Here is a 15,085-nt window from a genome sequence, read left to right as displayed (position 1 = left end):
GAGCTTATGTTGCTCTAGAGTTCCCTAACATCAACTTCATGTCCGACCATAAATGCTGAATAGCTAAAGTTCCAAACTTTGTTTCAAATTTTTAGAGTTAATACCATCTCAGATCATCTGAGTATAGTACTTTTGCCACGTTTAGTCCTAAACTTTTAAATTGATCATCTATATGATTCTTCGACTGTCAAATTGTTACCATCATTGATCCAAATTAATCATCTATGGTCTTTCAACTATTTAATTTTAACCAACCATGGTTCTTCCAAGAGGACCACGACTAATTAAATTTCGAAAGTTGAAGGACCATGGGTGGTTAACTTGGACCACGAATGGTTAAGTTTGAAAGTTGAATGACTACAAATGGTCAATTTAAAAGTTTAGAACTAAACGTGACCAAACCATTATACTTGGATGACCCAATGTGACATCAACTCTAAATTTCTTACAGCATGTTTGGTTCACGGAATGAATTTTGAGGTAATAGGAATGTTATTCCATAAGAAATGGAATAGGCAAGGAATAGAATATGAATTGTATTCTATTGTTTGGTTCGCGGAAGGAATAGTCTTTAGGAATTATATTACTGTGTTTGGTTGGTTTAAGGAATAAAAATGAAATATGTTTTAAAAGACATAAAGACCCTTATAAAAATATGTGTTGGTGATGGTGGTGGAGGTGGTGGCGGTGACGGCGATGGTAGCGACAGCAGTTGTAGTAGTGGTAACAGTGGCGGTGATGGTGGTGGCGGCGGCAGCGGTAGTGGTTAGCGGCGGCCCATTTCAATATTTTATGTAATCAACATACAAAGTTTCTAAAATAAGCCCATTTCAAATAAAAATCTTAAAAAATCCAACCCAACATACAGGCCTAGCCCATATACAACTGAGCCCCAAACCCTAGCACTATAAGCTTCCTCCTTCCTCCTCGCAAAACCCTAACATTGGACTACTGCCCTCCGGCCTAAGCTCACGTTCCCCTGCTCTTTCAGACCGCCGAAAATGGTTAGCCTCAATCGAAATGCTCTCTTTAATCTTTCATTTTTATCTTCTTTTCGCTTTGAAACTCCATAATCATCTTGTTTTACTCCTTTTTTAGCCGTTCAAGAGGTACGTGGAGATCGGCAGGGTCGCGCTCGTTAACTATGGCAAGGACTACGGCAAGTTAGTCGTCATCGTCGATGTCATCGATCAGAACAGGGTAATTTCTTACTGTCATAGAAAGAATGAGGAAATTGTACTGTTTGGCATGCTTTTTCTCATTTAAAGTGTACTATTTGTGTTTGTTTCTACTTTAAAGTTCATAAGTGTTGATGGTGCCAATGATGGGAATACATAGATTTGCCTACATTGTCTGATATTATGATCTGACAGAGAAATGAGTATGATCTGAGGCCATTCCTAATATGCTGTAATATACTCCAGTCATTGCTGCAATCTAATCATACTAGTATAGAGATCTCTTGCAATTAGTTTCTTGGAATTTCTCGATTTCTTTATACTTTGGTTGTTTTGCCTTTTGGTACATGGTGCAAAACTGCAAATACTATAGTATTATTTGTAAACATGAGACGTCACTTATCTCTTAAGTCCTACATTTCTACATCGTCTTTTGACCATACTAGGAACACCCTCTCTAATATGTGTATCCAAAGCTGGATGTTGGCTAGTGGTTCTTTATCATGCTGCTTTTTCTTAACATAGTTGATTCGTTGATTAGTTTTGTATTTATTCAAAAGATTTGTAGCCTGACTGTTTATGCATCTGCGTATTGATAGGCTCTTGTTGATGCTCCTGACATGGTGAGGAGCCAAATGAACTTCAAGAGACTTACACTCACTGACATAACCATTGACATCAAAAGGGTTCCCAAGAAGAAGACTTTGATTGCAGCAATGGAAGCAGCTGGTGAGTTATTGCTTGTTAACTTGGCTAAATATGTTCTTCGCTTTTGTCTAAATTTTGTTTATGTTGCCAGATGTAAAGAATAAATGGGAGAACAGTTCCTGGGGAAGGAAGTTGATAGTGCAGAAGAGGAGAGCCTCTCTGAATGATTTTGACAGGTTTAAGATTATGTTGGCAAAAATCAAGGTGGGTTTATAATGTCTAGATTTTAAAAATATCCGTATATTCAAAACTTTAAATGTTATTATGCTGTCATAAAGCGGAGAAAATGAATGAAAATGTAATTTGCAACTGTCTACCATAATTATTCATCAGGATAGAGAACACAATTGAGAAATTTTGTGCCTTTCCTTGCTGCTTCTTACCTTGTGGTTTTTTTTTTTGTTTGAATTCTTCAAATGGTATCTTTTAGGGGGCATTTGGTTCAATGGAATGTTAGATTGCCTTGGGGAATGTTAGATTCATGTGTTTGGTTTAAAACTAAGATATATAAATAAGATAACGGTCATAAGATAAATTGATTAGAAAATACAAAGCCCAACATTAGTAATAATACAAGGGAATGTGAGATTACCTAAGAAATTGGAGGATATCTCACATTCCCTTCCAATAGTTAAAAATTTAATGCGGAGGTGACATAACCTGAACCAAACATGGTAATCTTATATTACCAAGCAAATATAATCCTGGTTATCATATATAACCTGAACCAAACGCCCCCTTACTGTATATATATATATGAAACTTCCCATACCATTAATTATTATATTATTTCATGAAAGGCTTTGTAAATTGTTGATTTGTTGGAATCTAATATTATCTTAATGGTAATGCAATTGCAGAAGGCTGGCATTGTAAGGCAGGAGCTTTCAAAGCTTAAGAAGGAGAGCACAGCCTGAGAGAACAATAGTGTACTCAGATACTGTGATTTTATTATAAACTAGTTTTTGGTGTTGTATTTTTTAGCTTTCAAGGATTATTTTTTCTTCTGGTTTTGTTGCAGCTAGAGAACATACATACTATTATCATGTCTCAAGTGTTTTTGGACATAATTTTGGTTTGATCTTTTATGAGTTTTGACATAATCTGTAGTGACTATATTCTTTTCAGGATTATGTTTTCATTCTAATCTTTATAGGGGTTTTTGAAATTTGACAACCAAAAATGCTGGATGAACAAAAAATGAAACCTTCTGTAATTTGTTTTATATTATAATAAGGAAAAATTACATCTTTAGTCCTTGAGTTATAATCAAGTTTTGACTAAGTCTTTAAGTTATGGTAGTATTTGAGTTTAATCCCTCAGTTATGAGCAAAGTGATGATAGTCTCTAGCGTTGATATTCTGTCTGCAGTTAATGGAAAATTTAAAAATAATTTAATAATAGAGGGCAAATTATGCTTTTTAAAGATGCAATTTTCCCTTATAATAATATAGAGGATGTGGTTTGTGCAAGAATTAATATCCAAAAATTGGATTTTGAAATATAGAGAATTAATCTATTTCATCTTTCAAATTTAAATTATATACATTCAGATTTTTAGTGACTCCAAAGAACCACAAGCACCCAATTTTAAGCTTCCAAAATTCAAAACTCTATTTTTATTTGTACTTCAAACTTGATCTGTCTCTCTACTGTGACGCTCCTGTATATTGAATTCTGGGGGAAGGGGCGGCATTAGTTGGAGTTAATAAACCACATCCTCAAGTAAAAATTGGCTTCAAATCATACATGCATAATCCAGTTCCACCTGGGAATAATAAATAATTCTGTTGCAGAAATAAATCCTCTTCATTTAGAATGGTAACAGATGTGTCCATTTAGAATGATAACAGACGTATCATCACTCACACTAAATGGTAGTTAGCATACAACATATTCATTACCATGTTTATTTGCTACTACCCAAATTCCACAAATATTTCTACTACGCATAACTCATCCTTCCCTCGGATGGGTAGTATGATCGTTACAATGGCCAGAAACTCGATAAAAAATAACTGAATAAGTATTGATATCAGCTTTAGTTCCAGGACAGTAAATCTTTTGATTTACACACCTTCAATAGCCTCTGATTTTTTCTTTTTAAAATTTTAAGACACGTAATTTATCTTTACAAATGCATCACCTTACTTTCTGATGGAGAGGAAATCAAAGCTACGAAGAAAGTCGTCACGTGTGCCCTTTGTGACTCCAGTCCGGGAGTAGGATGATGTTTTAGATTCCACCCTCTGAGCCGTGGACAAACGCCCACTGCTTGAGACTAATCTGTTTGAGCGAACACCATCAGTGGCCTCCCTGCTGCTTGCAATGGTGCCTCTCCTCGAACTTCCATTTCGCAATGTGTTACCATTTTCTGAATCAGCTTGCTGTAGGTAATAGTCAGAAGCAGGTAAATTATACAACTTTTCTTCTATTACTTGACTGAAAGTAGGATATATTCTATGAATAAAACTAACAATTGAACTAATAACTAAGGTGGTGTTTGGTTGAGGACTTTTTGCACCCTACTATAGATTTTGATACTCATTACCATGTTTTTTTTAACACTCATGATTCTTTACAAGGTAGTATATGCAGTCTCATACTTTCTCAATCTCTCCCGGTCCAAAGAATCAATGCCCCCACCACTAAGGTTTAATCCTGTGACCACCCATTTAGAATGGTAACAGAGGTGTCATCACACTACATGGTAGTTGGCATACAGCATATTCATTACCATGTTTGTTTGCTTATAAATTTTGTTACCCTACTATTGGAATCAAATCCTTTTTTTTTTTTTTTAATTTCAAATTGGAGGGGGGTAACCCCAAAAACAAGAGATCAACAGTCTGTAGTAAGTCGCCACATAGGAACCTGGTTCAGATCATCTAACAGCAGACATTTAACATGGTCTGGAGGATTTGGAATCAAATCCTTTAGTAATTACAAAACACATTACCCTTTTACTCATCTACTTTTGAACAATAGAATAAAAAATATGGGGAAAAAATGGAAAAAATAAAAAGGTCATTATCCATGCATTAAATATGGAATTTTAATATATATATATATATATATACACACACACACACACACACACACACACACACACACACACACGTGTATATATTTGTATTATATATTCTTATATTTATATTTTAATTAATTAATTAATTAATTAATTACGGAGTATTTATTTTGATTCCGATTCCTATGTACTACCAAACAATTTGACTCCTACTTAAACCTATTACTATTACCAAGTATTTGATTCCCATTACCATTCCAATATTTGAACCAAACACACTAAATTTTGGCAAAACTTACAACATATTTAGATGATTGAATATCCTCTGACTTCTGCCTCGACTGATCAGCATGCCGACCAGAACCTACCCCATTTCTCCTTGAAAATGCTTCAACAGCACCTGAAAACTTGTCTCTGATATCTTGCCCCACTGGACCCAAAATAAAATATCACGTGTCATGCAATGAAAATTTGTCAGAGCAGTAATTCTTTAGACTCTACAGGGGAGGTCAAATATTATTTATGGATCGAAATGGATGTGCCAAACTCCTCAAATCGTGATTCAAGTGAAAAAGGTGAGAGAATTCAGGTAAGGAAAAATAACATGGTTCCAGTAATTCCTGAAAATGGGCGAGTTACAGTTTTACAAGTCACTTTTTGTTTGAAGATGAAATACCAGATGTCCTTCCTTGTCTTTCTGCAGATGGCCCAGCATCTAATCCTGCACCCCCACTGGGATTCTGGCAGAAAGAAGTCATAAAAGAAGAGCAACATATGTGAACACAGTGAAGAAAATGTTTCCCACAAGAAAATATAAAAAATAGAAAAGAATAGTTTTACAGGACTAACACGTCCTCTAGAACTGGTGCCGCCAATCTGAGGATACTTCAAAATTGTCCAATCGAAAACATAGTCAAATTGATAGCCTGGAAGCAGTAAGGATGTTAGAATGCAGAGACCACAGCATACAAATCACAAAATAACTAATTACTAACATTAGGACAAATAACATAGAAATAGGACTGTTTTTTTTACCTTCCCGAATGAATAAATCTCTAAAAAGCCGCTTCAGATATGAATAGTCAGGTTTGTCTTCAAAACGTAATGATCGACAATAGTGAAAGTATGATGCGAATTCAGATGGATACGATTTGCAAAGCACCTGTCATCAATAATTTACATACTGTGTGAGTTCTTTCCACCAATTTCATGGCAGAAGCAGTCTATCAGAATCACCAAAAAGTCAATAACAAAGATGCAGATATAGTTCCTACTCTATAATTACCTCTATAGGAGTTATCATCTTCTTCTCACTGATTCTATCATATTTCTGCTTTTTGGTACCAGCTCTTAATCCTTGCCAGGGAAGACTGAAGCAAGAAGAAATTGTCTTAGGCTAGGATGTAAAAAGTTGTAGAGTATAAACTATGTAATAGGATTTCAATCCAGGTATGAAAAACACTCCTGACAAGAAAAAAAGTAACCACCCTTAAATTCCAACCTTCCTCTGAGGAAGTACATAAGTACATAACCCAAAGACTCCAAATCATCCCTCCTGCTTTGTTCTGACAGGAAAAAGTAACAGATTGATGATACTTTAGAAAAGATTCTGAAACTAAATCAAGATGTATTTCCAATAAGCTGGCAATTCAAAGTATAGGTGATAAACTTACCAACTCCAAGGTGTGTGTTGACACTAGCATAGCGAGCAGTACCCGTCAAATTCTTGTTTTCCCTGAAAAGAATTGGACACAATTTTGAGACCCTGGCAATTATACAAATTGTACGCCCTCATGTATGTATGTGACATGTATAATCTCTATTCTCAGCATATTTGACGCAATAATAAACCAAATCCTTGTGCCGTATACGACTGAGGGTGACTCAAATTAAGCAATTTCCATTACTCAGCCTGAGAGGATTTTGAACCCTCAATATTCATATCATATGCATAATAAAACCAAAAGAACAAACACAATAGAATATATCAACCACAATTAATACAAACCATTACCAATAAGGCAATAAACGTCAGATAGTGGCACTACCTGTATGGTATATGTTTATGAGTCTGGAGATCTCTGTACTTCTTAGCAAGGCCATAGTCAATGACATAAACCTGCATAAGCATTTAGAATGTTAAAGCAGTCAACCTTAAAATGTCAAAGTACCTAAGAGGTCCCTGGACAGTACTACTTTCTAAATTTAGCATTTCTACTTGAAATTCGGTAAATTTACTCCTAATTTAAAATTGGTATAATTAAAAAGACAAAACTAACCTCACAAAGTCACAATGATGTGCCAATGACATTAGCACTTCCATTTCAAAATTTATTGACATGACAATGTCATTTCAACTCTTAATATTTTTTAAGAACTTAAAATAAATAACTAAAGAAGATTTTAAGAAATGCTGTTATCAACTTATCAGCTACGGTTTCTGGCCAGAGAAACCACAGTCAGCTGGTAACAGCTTTATTTTTCTTTTTCTAAAAATCTTTAAATTCATTATTTTAAAATATTAAAAAGATAATGTGGCAATGCCACACCAGGATATTTAACTGTTAAGTCTATGGTGTTAGTTTTCATGTTTTAATTGTCTTAATTTTTAAAGTAGGAAAAAATAGACCACACTTCAGTAGAGGGGCTTATGGTACTAAATTGAACAAAATATAAAAATATAGTGACCTCATAAGTCATAACAACATTGACCATTTTTTACAGAGGGCAGTCAGTGTGCAAGGTTTCTGCATCATGCAAGGTCTGATATGCACAGACCTCATCTCACTTTCCAGAGATGTGGTGTATAACCCTTGAACCCATAACCTAACTAGTCAACAAGTGAGCACCTGACCATTATGCTAGGTCCAAAAACACAATCAACTGAAACAATTACCTGATTTGCTTTGCGGCCAAGACCCATTAAAAAGTTGTCCGGCTTTATATCACGGTGTAGAAACCCTCTAGCATGCATGAATTCAACTCTGTTAATCTGAAAACAACATAATAGCACTATCACCTGAAGAACATTAAAAAAAATGCAGACAAATAATATTTTAAAGTTCATGTAGCCAAGTACTTACTAATTGATCAGCAAGCATTAATACAGTTTTCAGAGAGAACTTCCTATTGCAGTAGTTGAAGAGATCTTCCAAACTTGGGCCAAGAAGATCAATGACCATAACATTGTATTCACCCTCAACTCCAAACCATTTAAGGCTGGGAATGCCAGCTTCATCAGAACAGCAGAGCACAAAATGTCAATTCATTGATTGCAAGCATTAATGCTTCAATTTATAATTCATGTTGAGCTTTAAGCCATCTGATGCAATCACTTTTCCATTTTTACTTCATTAAATATAAATTCTCCGATGCAAATATTTGTTGTTATTGTTGTTATGGAATACCTCATCATCATTTGATAAGACTTAAGAGTGAACATTATGCAATACTTTATGAAGATTGTTTAAAGTTGATTGCATAGTCAAGAAACTGATTTTAAGTAAACAAGGCAGATTGATTGCCTGATAATTAGTAGAAGTGTAGAACAAATAAATATATGCAACTGGGAGGGATAGAACTCACTTCCTCCTTGAAGAAGAATATAAATTTTTGATTCGTAGTGAAGTTGAGGGTGTTTGGTCTTGACTGACTCCTGGGAATTGTGGCAATTGAGACAATATCAGTATCATGAAGATAGTATTAAGTACACATACAGTATGGAGAACTCACATAAATAGATTAATGCTAACCTTAGCAGGGAAAAAAATCTATGACTGATTTTAAAATGTGGGAAGTTTATGTATCTACTAAAGCGGAGTTCAACTTAATCAACTAGTCTGTACTAAGATAACCGAAAGGCCATAGGAAACAGAATTACAGCTCATCCATCCAAAGCTTAAATTTCTTTAACAACTCTTGAACTCTCTCCAGGAAAGTGAATGTACACACAAAATGAAAAGTCACTTTCAGTATCTAATACACATTCACATCTTAAGTTCCACAAACAGATAAAATGAGTTATTTAAAGTTTAGTGCTTGGCTACACCAGAAGGGCAAGATGATCTATCACAGCTAGATAACCAAACTAAGTTCCAAACAAATATAAAATAAGAAAAAAGCATACCAACTTGATGGCTACTTCTTCTTCGTTTTGTATATTGACACCTGAATGAATTAACCAAATGCATGACATGATCACATGAATCATTACAAAGTTATGCAAACAACTAGCGCGAATAAAACTCAAGGTTAAAATAAAGAATGATACATAAAAATGGAGGAACATACCTAAATACAGCTCACCGAAAGAGCCACTCCCAATCTTTCTACCCAGCTTATACTTGCCACCAACAACATGACCCATAGCGATTCAAGTTCAACAACGCTTCGATCAATTTGTAAAACGACAATACAACACCAACGAAGCTCGAGTTCAACTCGGATTTAGGGTTACCCAAAAATATTAACAGTCCTCTCGAGAACACGCGCAATCAACACTCTTAATGGATTCAAATACGTCTTCTTACTGAACAGCAAAGTTAAAAAAAGCTGATCACTAAAGATCGAGAGAAATCGTTGATATTGTTCAACCACTACCTTGGAGAAATTAAAACACTATTTTTCAGAGATACAGAACCCTAAAAGCACAGGGAATATCGATTTTTGATCATAACGTCCGACCGATAACGGATAAGAAATTATGTATCTGTCGTTTTACAGAGAGATAATCGGAGAATAATGAAAACAGCTCCAATGGGTGGGCTTATGCGAGGATTGAGGAGAGAGAGAGAGAGAGAGAGAGAGAGAGAGAGAGAGAGAGAGAGAGAGAGAGAGAAAGCTTGATTTCGAGACGTGGAAAACAGTAGAGAGATAGAGAGAAAAAGATGATTGAATGAATGAAATTAATGTATGTATGGATAGGTGGGGTGGGCCGAGGGAGAATAGAAAACACTAATGTTAAATGTTTTATTTAATTTTGTAAGGAAAATTTTATATTTTTATCCTATGTAAGTACATCCTTATATAGCATGTTTGATTCACTAAATAAGTTAAGTGAAAAAATAAAATATATTTATTGTTGAATTATAATTTATAATCAAAATGAGATATATAGAGTTTATTAAAATCGCGAATCGGAATGGCCGGTTCATGTTCCAAACTGAAAAAATAAAATACATTTATTGTTGAATTTAGACTATTTTAAAATAAAAATAAAATTTTAAAATAAAGACGGTTTAAAATCGCGAACTGGATCCGGAACCGCCGGTTCACGGTTCATGATCCCAATTTTTTTATTCTTAAATTTAATAAATTGAAATTCAAATATTGGGTTCTAAATCTGAAAACTTTTAATTTGATTGCTATAGTGTCTGGTTCAGTTCGAACCGAACCGTGGTAATCGCTACATATACGCAATAATTTGTAGGAGAAGTAAAATAAATAAAATGTTTACTTTAAGGGTAGAAATGTCAATTTAATATATTAAGGAGAAAAATCACCACTTTTAAAATAATTGAGGAGGCTAATGTGCTTACATAAATAATTGAGGGGAGAAAAGTGCTATAAGTATATAACTTAGGGGGGAAAAGTGTCATTTTCCCTATATACTATTATTTGGTAAGTTATTTTATTTTTGGGAATAATATTTTTAATAATAATTTACTTCTTTACAAGGGACATAGTTATAATGAGATCTTGATATTAGACTATTCTTCTCAAGATTAACTTAATTTGGTAATACATAATTTATCCTTATTTATTTTTGTTATATACTATATATATGTATGTATTTTATAATTATTATTGATGGTTTTATTGGGACCAGGTCCACCATAAACCGGGTATAGGAACATAGGACGGGGGTAGGGCGCTAGGCCCAGAACAATGCGTACAAAAGCCCGAGGTATAGGCCCAGAATGGCAGCCCAATTACAAAGAACAAGGCTCACAGGATGGGCTATAGCGAACTATGCTACTGGTAGGAATCGAACCCAGGTGACTGGATTGAGAGTACAAGACCAAAACCACTAGACTGTAGTGCTTATTGTGTCTGAGTTGCCCCTTAGCCAAAGATCCAGGGCCCCTATTTATAGCAAGCCCCCCTCCTCCTCTGGCGTCCGCGTGTCCCACGTTGCTCCTCCCCCACTCTGCTTGTTTGTCGTCATGCATGTCACGTCGCCACTATCCCCGCGACTCCCGCATCCTCCACCATGCACGCCGCACATACCTCCCCCCCTCAGCCGTACCTACCTACCCCCTCACGCCGTACCTACCTCCCCCCTCACGCCGTACCTACCTCCCCCCTCACGTCGTACCTACCTCCCCCCCTCATATCGTACCTACCTACCCCCTCACGCCATACCTACCCCCCTCATGCCGTACCTACCTCCCCCCTCACTCCATACCTACCTCCCCCCCCCCTCATATCGTACCTACCTACCCCCTCACGCTGTACCTACCTCCCCCCTCACGCCGTACCTACCTCCCCCCTCACGCCGTACCTACCTCCCCCCTCATATCGTACCTACCTCCCCCCTCACGTCGTACCTACCTCCCGCACCTACTTCCTCCCGCCTTCCGGTCCATGTTCTTCACCCTGGCCCACCATGCGTGCTTGTCTTCCTAGCCCAACAAGACTTGGTCCAACCTCCTTCTTTCACCACCCCCACTTAGGTTAATACTTTCCCAATAAAATGGACCCCTAGGGTCCCATATCCCCATCACAAGTCCCCCACTTCTTTTAGGCATCTTGATGCCTAAAGGAAGTAGAATTCGGTACAACTACCTCATTTCTTTCCCAAACTCAACCTCTAGTTCCCAAGCTTTCATGATATCCCCATCACAAGTCCCCCACTTCTTTTAGGTATCTTGATGCCTAAAAGAAGTAGAATTCGGTATCACCACCTCCTTTCTTTCCCTTTCTCAACCTCTCGCCGCCACCTTCCATTATCACCATTGTTGTGCGTCACGCCATTACTCCGTACCTCTGCCACACACACCGCATGTTGTCCTGGCCTTCGCTTCATCACCTAGTGTCGAGAGGTCAAGGTGACTCCTCTATTGTCACTTCTTGGATGCTTCTTGCACTGCACATATCTTTTGTTGCATTTATTTAGTATGCTTTGTCAATTTCTCCATGATGCACCTGCATGCTTCTTTTAAATATTCAATGGATGTCTTTGCTCCTTCTCCATGCTACACCTGCATGCAACCTTTTTTTCTTTTTTTTTTTCTTTTTTTTTTTTTTAAAGGATGAAGGTAACTGAAGATTGTAGGACGGGGTAGTGTGGGTTGCGATAACCCACACGCCCCCTCCGCCAATGCCATGCGGCTTGCCGGGGGCAAGTCCGCGCATGTGGGTTGCGATAACCCACACGCCCCATTCGCCAAAAACCATGCGGCTTGCCGAGGGCAAGTCCGTGCATGTGGGTTGCGATAACCCACATGCCCCATCCGCCAAAACCATGCGGCTTGCCGGGGGCAAGTCCGCGCATGTGGGTTGCGATAACCCACACGCCCCATCCGCCAAAAACCATGCGGCTTACCGGGGGCAAGTCCGCGCATGTGGGTTGCGATAACCCACATGCCCCATCCGCCAAAACCATGCGGCTTGCCGAGGGCAAGTCCGCGCATGTGGGTTGCGATAACCCACATGCCCCATCTGCCATGGCCGTAGAGCCAGCATGCATAGCACGTAAGAGCACATAGGAGCACATAGTTGAGGTGGCCGTGGGCCAAGCATGCAGAGCACATAGGAGCACATGGTTGAGGTGGCCGTGGGCCAAGCATGCAGAGCACATAGTTGAGGTGGCCGCGGGCCAAGCATGCAGACACATATGAGCATATAGTTGAGGTGGCCGCGAGCCAAGCATGCAGAGCACATATGAGCATATAGTTGAGGTGGTCGTGGGCCAAGCATGCAGAGCACATAGGGGCACATAGTTCGGGAAAATAAACACAATCTTTACCTAACTAAGTGTTCAAGTGTACTCACCAGAGTAGCGTCTCGATGTGCTAAGTGTGTTACCTTATAGGGTAGCTCCTCTTGCGAATCAACCATTTGGGCGTACCTCGGAACCTTGCTAGGATGGTAGAGACTACAAACACGGGCTAATCGTAGCGATCCCCACAGACGGTGCCAATGATGGTTTTATTGGGACCGGGTCCACCATAAACCGGGTATAGGAACATAGGACGGGGGGTAAGGCGCTAGGCCGAGAACAATGCGTACAAAAGCCCGAGGTACAGGCCCAGAATGGTAGCCCAATTACAAAGAACAAGGCTCACAGGATGGGCTATAGCGAACTACGCTACTGGTAGGAATCGAACCCAGGTAACTGGGTTGAAAGTATAGATCAAGACCACTAGACCGTAGTGCTTGTCGTGTCTGAGTTGCCCCTTAGCCAAAGATCCAGGGCCCCTATTTATAGCAAGCCCCCCTCCTCCTCTGGCGTCCGCGTGTCCCACGTTGCTCCTCCCCCACTCTGCTTGTTTGTCGTCATGCATGTCACGTCGCCACTATCCCCGCGACTCCCGCATCCTCCACCATGCACGCCGCACCTACCTCCCCCCCTCAGCCGTACCTACCTACCCCCTCATGTCGTACCTACCTCCCCCCTCACGCCGTACCTACCTCCCCCCTCACGCCGTACCTACCTCCCCCCTCATATCGTACCTACCTCCCCCCTCACGTCGTACCTACCTCCCGCACCTACTTCCTCCCGCCTTCCGGTCCATGTTCTTCACCCTGGCCCACCATGCGTGCTTGTCTTCCTAGCCCAACAAGACTTGGTCCAACCTCCTTCTTTCACCACCCCCACTTAGGTCAATACTTTCCCAATAAAATGGACCCCTAGGGTCCCATATCCCCATCAATTATTATTAAAGTCAATGATCAAATAAGCCATTGAACTTTACGCAAAAGAAAAATTAAGCTCATAAACTTAAAAAGGTTATGTAATTAAACACTCAAACTTGTCAAATAAATTCTATTTATATGTAAACAATGAAATTAATGTCGCTTACCACCATTGACCGACGGCCGCCATTGCCATTGAAAAAGAAGGCAACAATGGAGAAGAAGATCAGTTTGGTCGCATTCTATAGCGGAGAAAACGCCCTCGAGTCGTAGTCATCTTCTCCCATCGTCACCTTCTTTCTTCAATGGCAATGGTGACGGTCATCGGAACCCTGATAACCAACTGGTTTATATGCACCATAATGACAAAGTGTTTATTTGCACATTTTTAAATTCATGAACTTAATTGCTACGGAGTATTTAGTATAAAGTTCAATAGCTTATTTGACAATTTTCCCTTGTATTTCAAGGACCTATCTTTTACCCCTTTTTCTTTGTATTTCAATGGCCAATTATCATCATCATAATTCATCACGATTTTAACTTCATTACACAATAATTAAAACAATATATTGAAAAAATATATTAATGTGAGTGTTACATTATTTAAAAGATCTCAATGAAATATTTTTGTAACATTATTTTTTTAAAACAAAAAGTAGATAATAATATATTTAAATATAAATGACGAATTGATGTCATTTTAATAAATCTACCGTATTTGTTATAAACGAATTTGCATTTTGTATTTGATACATGAACCAAACAATACAGATCATGCCATCAATTAGTGGCTTCCTTTGAATTATAGAGAAGTACGGAGTAAAATAGAGAGAACTAAACCAATTTGGTTAGAATGAGTGATTATGCACTTTCTTCTTTTAAGAGGGATTGTGAGTTTAAAACTTCATTTTGTATAAAAAAAAAAAATTAATATAATCAGTATTTTACCTCATAATTGAGCTAACCCGGCATAAACGTGGATTAGTAAGCGTATCGTATGGACTTAAAGATCTCTCATATAAGATTAGAGTATAATTATTTCACTCCCACCTTCTTTCGATTGGTTGGAGGGAATTGTATTTCCCTCATTTTCACAAAATTAAAATTTCATGTCTCTCCCTGGTAGTACAAAATTATTGATGTTTCATTTTTATGGAATTAGAATTTCATGCCTACCTCCGATACTAGAGCTATTAAATATTTTGTATGTTCTAGTGATACAAGTTTATATCTAAAGTCAACAATCAATGTGAACATATTCCAAATAACAATTACATTGCATTATAGTTTTGATACAAATTTACTTGTC

General features: G+C 38.0%; 2 protein-coding genes across 5 annotated transcripts; one reads left to right on the top strand and one right to left on the bottom strand.

Moving 5' to 3' along the window:
- The first annotated feature begins 879 nt into the window (after window positions 1-879).
- Window positions 880-3,013, top strand: LOC109182524 (60S ribosomal protein L14-2). Its single transcript, XM_019332660.1, has 5 exons — window positions 880-1,004; window positions 1,099-1,200; window positions 1,778-1,907; window positions 1,978-2,090; window positions 2,747-3,013. Exons 1-5 carry the CDS (start codon window positions 1,002-1,004, stop codon window positions 2,801-2,803), a joined length of 405 nt encoding a protein of 134 aa, XP_019188205.1. The 5' UTR covers window positions 880-1,001; the 3' UTR covers window positions 2,804-3,013.
- An 801-nt stretch (window positions 3,014-3,814) lies between these two features.
- On the bottom strand, window positions 3,815-9,726 carry LOC109182729 (casein kinase 1-like protein 7). 4 transcript variants are annotated; one of them, XM_019332895.1, is made up of 15 exons: window positions 9,355-9,726; window positions 9,205-9,297; window positions 9,041-9,081; window positions 8,500-8,569; window positions 7,998-8,146; window positions 7,811-7,906; window positions 6,963-7,033; window positions 6,588-6,649; window positions 6,416-6,479; window positions 6,200-6,284; window positions 5,950-6,076; window positions 5,755-5,840; window positions 5,591-5,654; window positions 5,214-5,344; window positions 3,815-4,273 (listed from the first exon to the last, which is right to left on the bottom strand). In XM_019332895.1, the coding sequence occupies exons 2-15, from the start codon at window positions 9,278-9,280 to the stop codon at window positions 4,034-4,036; spliced, it is 1,362 nt and encodes a 453-aa protein (XP_019188440.1). In that variant the 5' UTR covers window positions 9,281-9,297; window positions 9,355-9,726; the 3' UTR covers window positions 3,815-4,033. The 4 variants fall into 4 exon arrangements, with proteins under 4 accessions (XP_019188440.1, XP_019188439.1, XP_019188441.1 ...); XM_019332894.1 differs by having other exon boundaries at window positions 9,205-9,726; XM_019332896.1 differs by having other exon boundaries at window positions 5,764-5,840; window positions 9,205-9,725.
- Between the last annotated feature and the right edge of the window lie 5,359 nt (window positions 9,727-15,085).

The sequence above is a fragment of the Ipomoea nil genome, unplaced genomic scaffold, assembly GCF_001879475.1.
Source record: "Ipomoea nil cultivar Tokyo-kokei standard unplaced genomic scaffold, Asagao_1.1 scaffold1074, whole genome shotgun sequence".
In the NCBI taxonomy this organism is placed as follows: domain Eukaryota; kingdom Viridiplantae; phylum Streptophyta; class Magnoliopsida; order Solanales; family Convolvulaceae; genus Ipomoea; species Ipomoea nil.
The sequence above is the reverse complement of the archived record's forward strand: the minus strand, read 5'-3'. Positions and strand labels throughout refer to the sequence as shown.

Excerpts from the sequence above, each read along its gene's own strand:
- LOC109182524 (XM_019332660.1), top strand. Across the intron at positions 1,908-1,977 it reads TGCAGCAATGGAAGCAGCTG|ATGTAAAGAATAAATGGGAG; the intron begins GTGAGTTATTGC and ends TTATGTTGCCAG. Across the intron at positions 2,091-2,746 it reads TTATGTTGGCAAAAATCAAG|AAGGCTGGCATTGTAAGGCA; the intron begins GTGGGTTTATAA and ends ATGCAATTGCAG.
- LOC109182729 (XM_019332894.1), bottom strand. The coding sequence starts at position 9,280 with ATGGGTCATGTTGTTGGTGGCAAGTATAAGCTGGGTAGAAAGATTGGG. Across the intron at positions 7,907-7,997 it reads TAATGCTTGCTGATCAATTA|ATTAACAGAGTTGAATTCAT; the intron begins GTAAGTACTTGG and ends TGTTGTTTTCAG. Across the intron at positions 6,480-6,587 it reads CAACACACACCTTGGAGTTG|AACAAAGCAGGAGGGATGAT; the intron begins GTAAGTTTATCA and ends TTTTCCTGTCAG.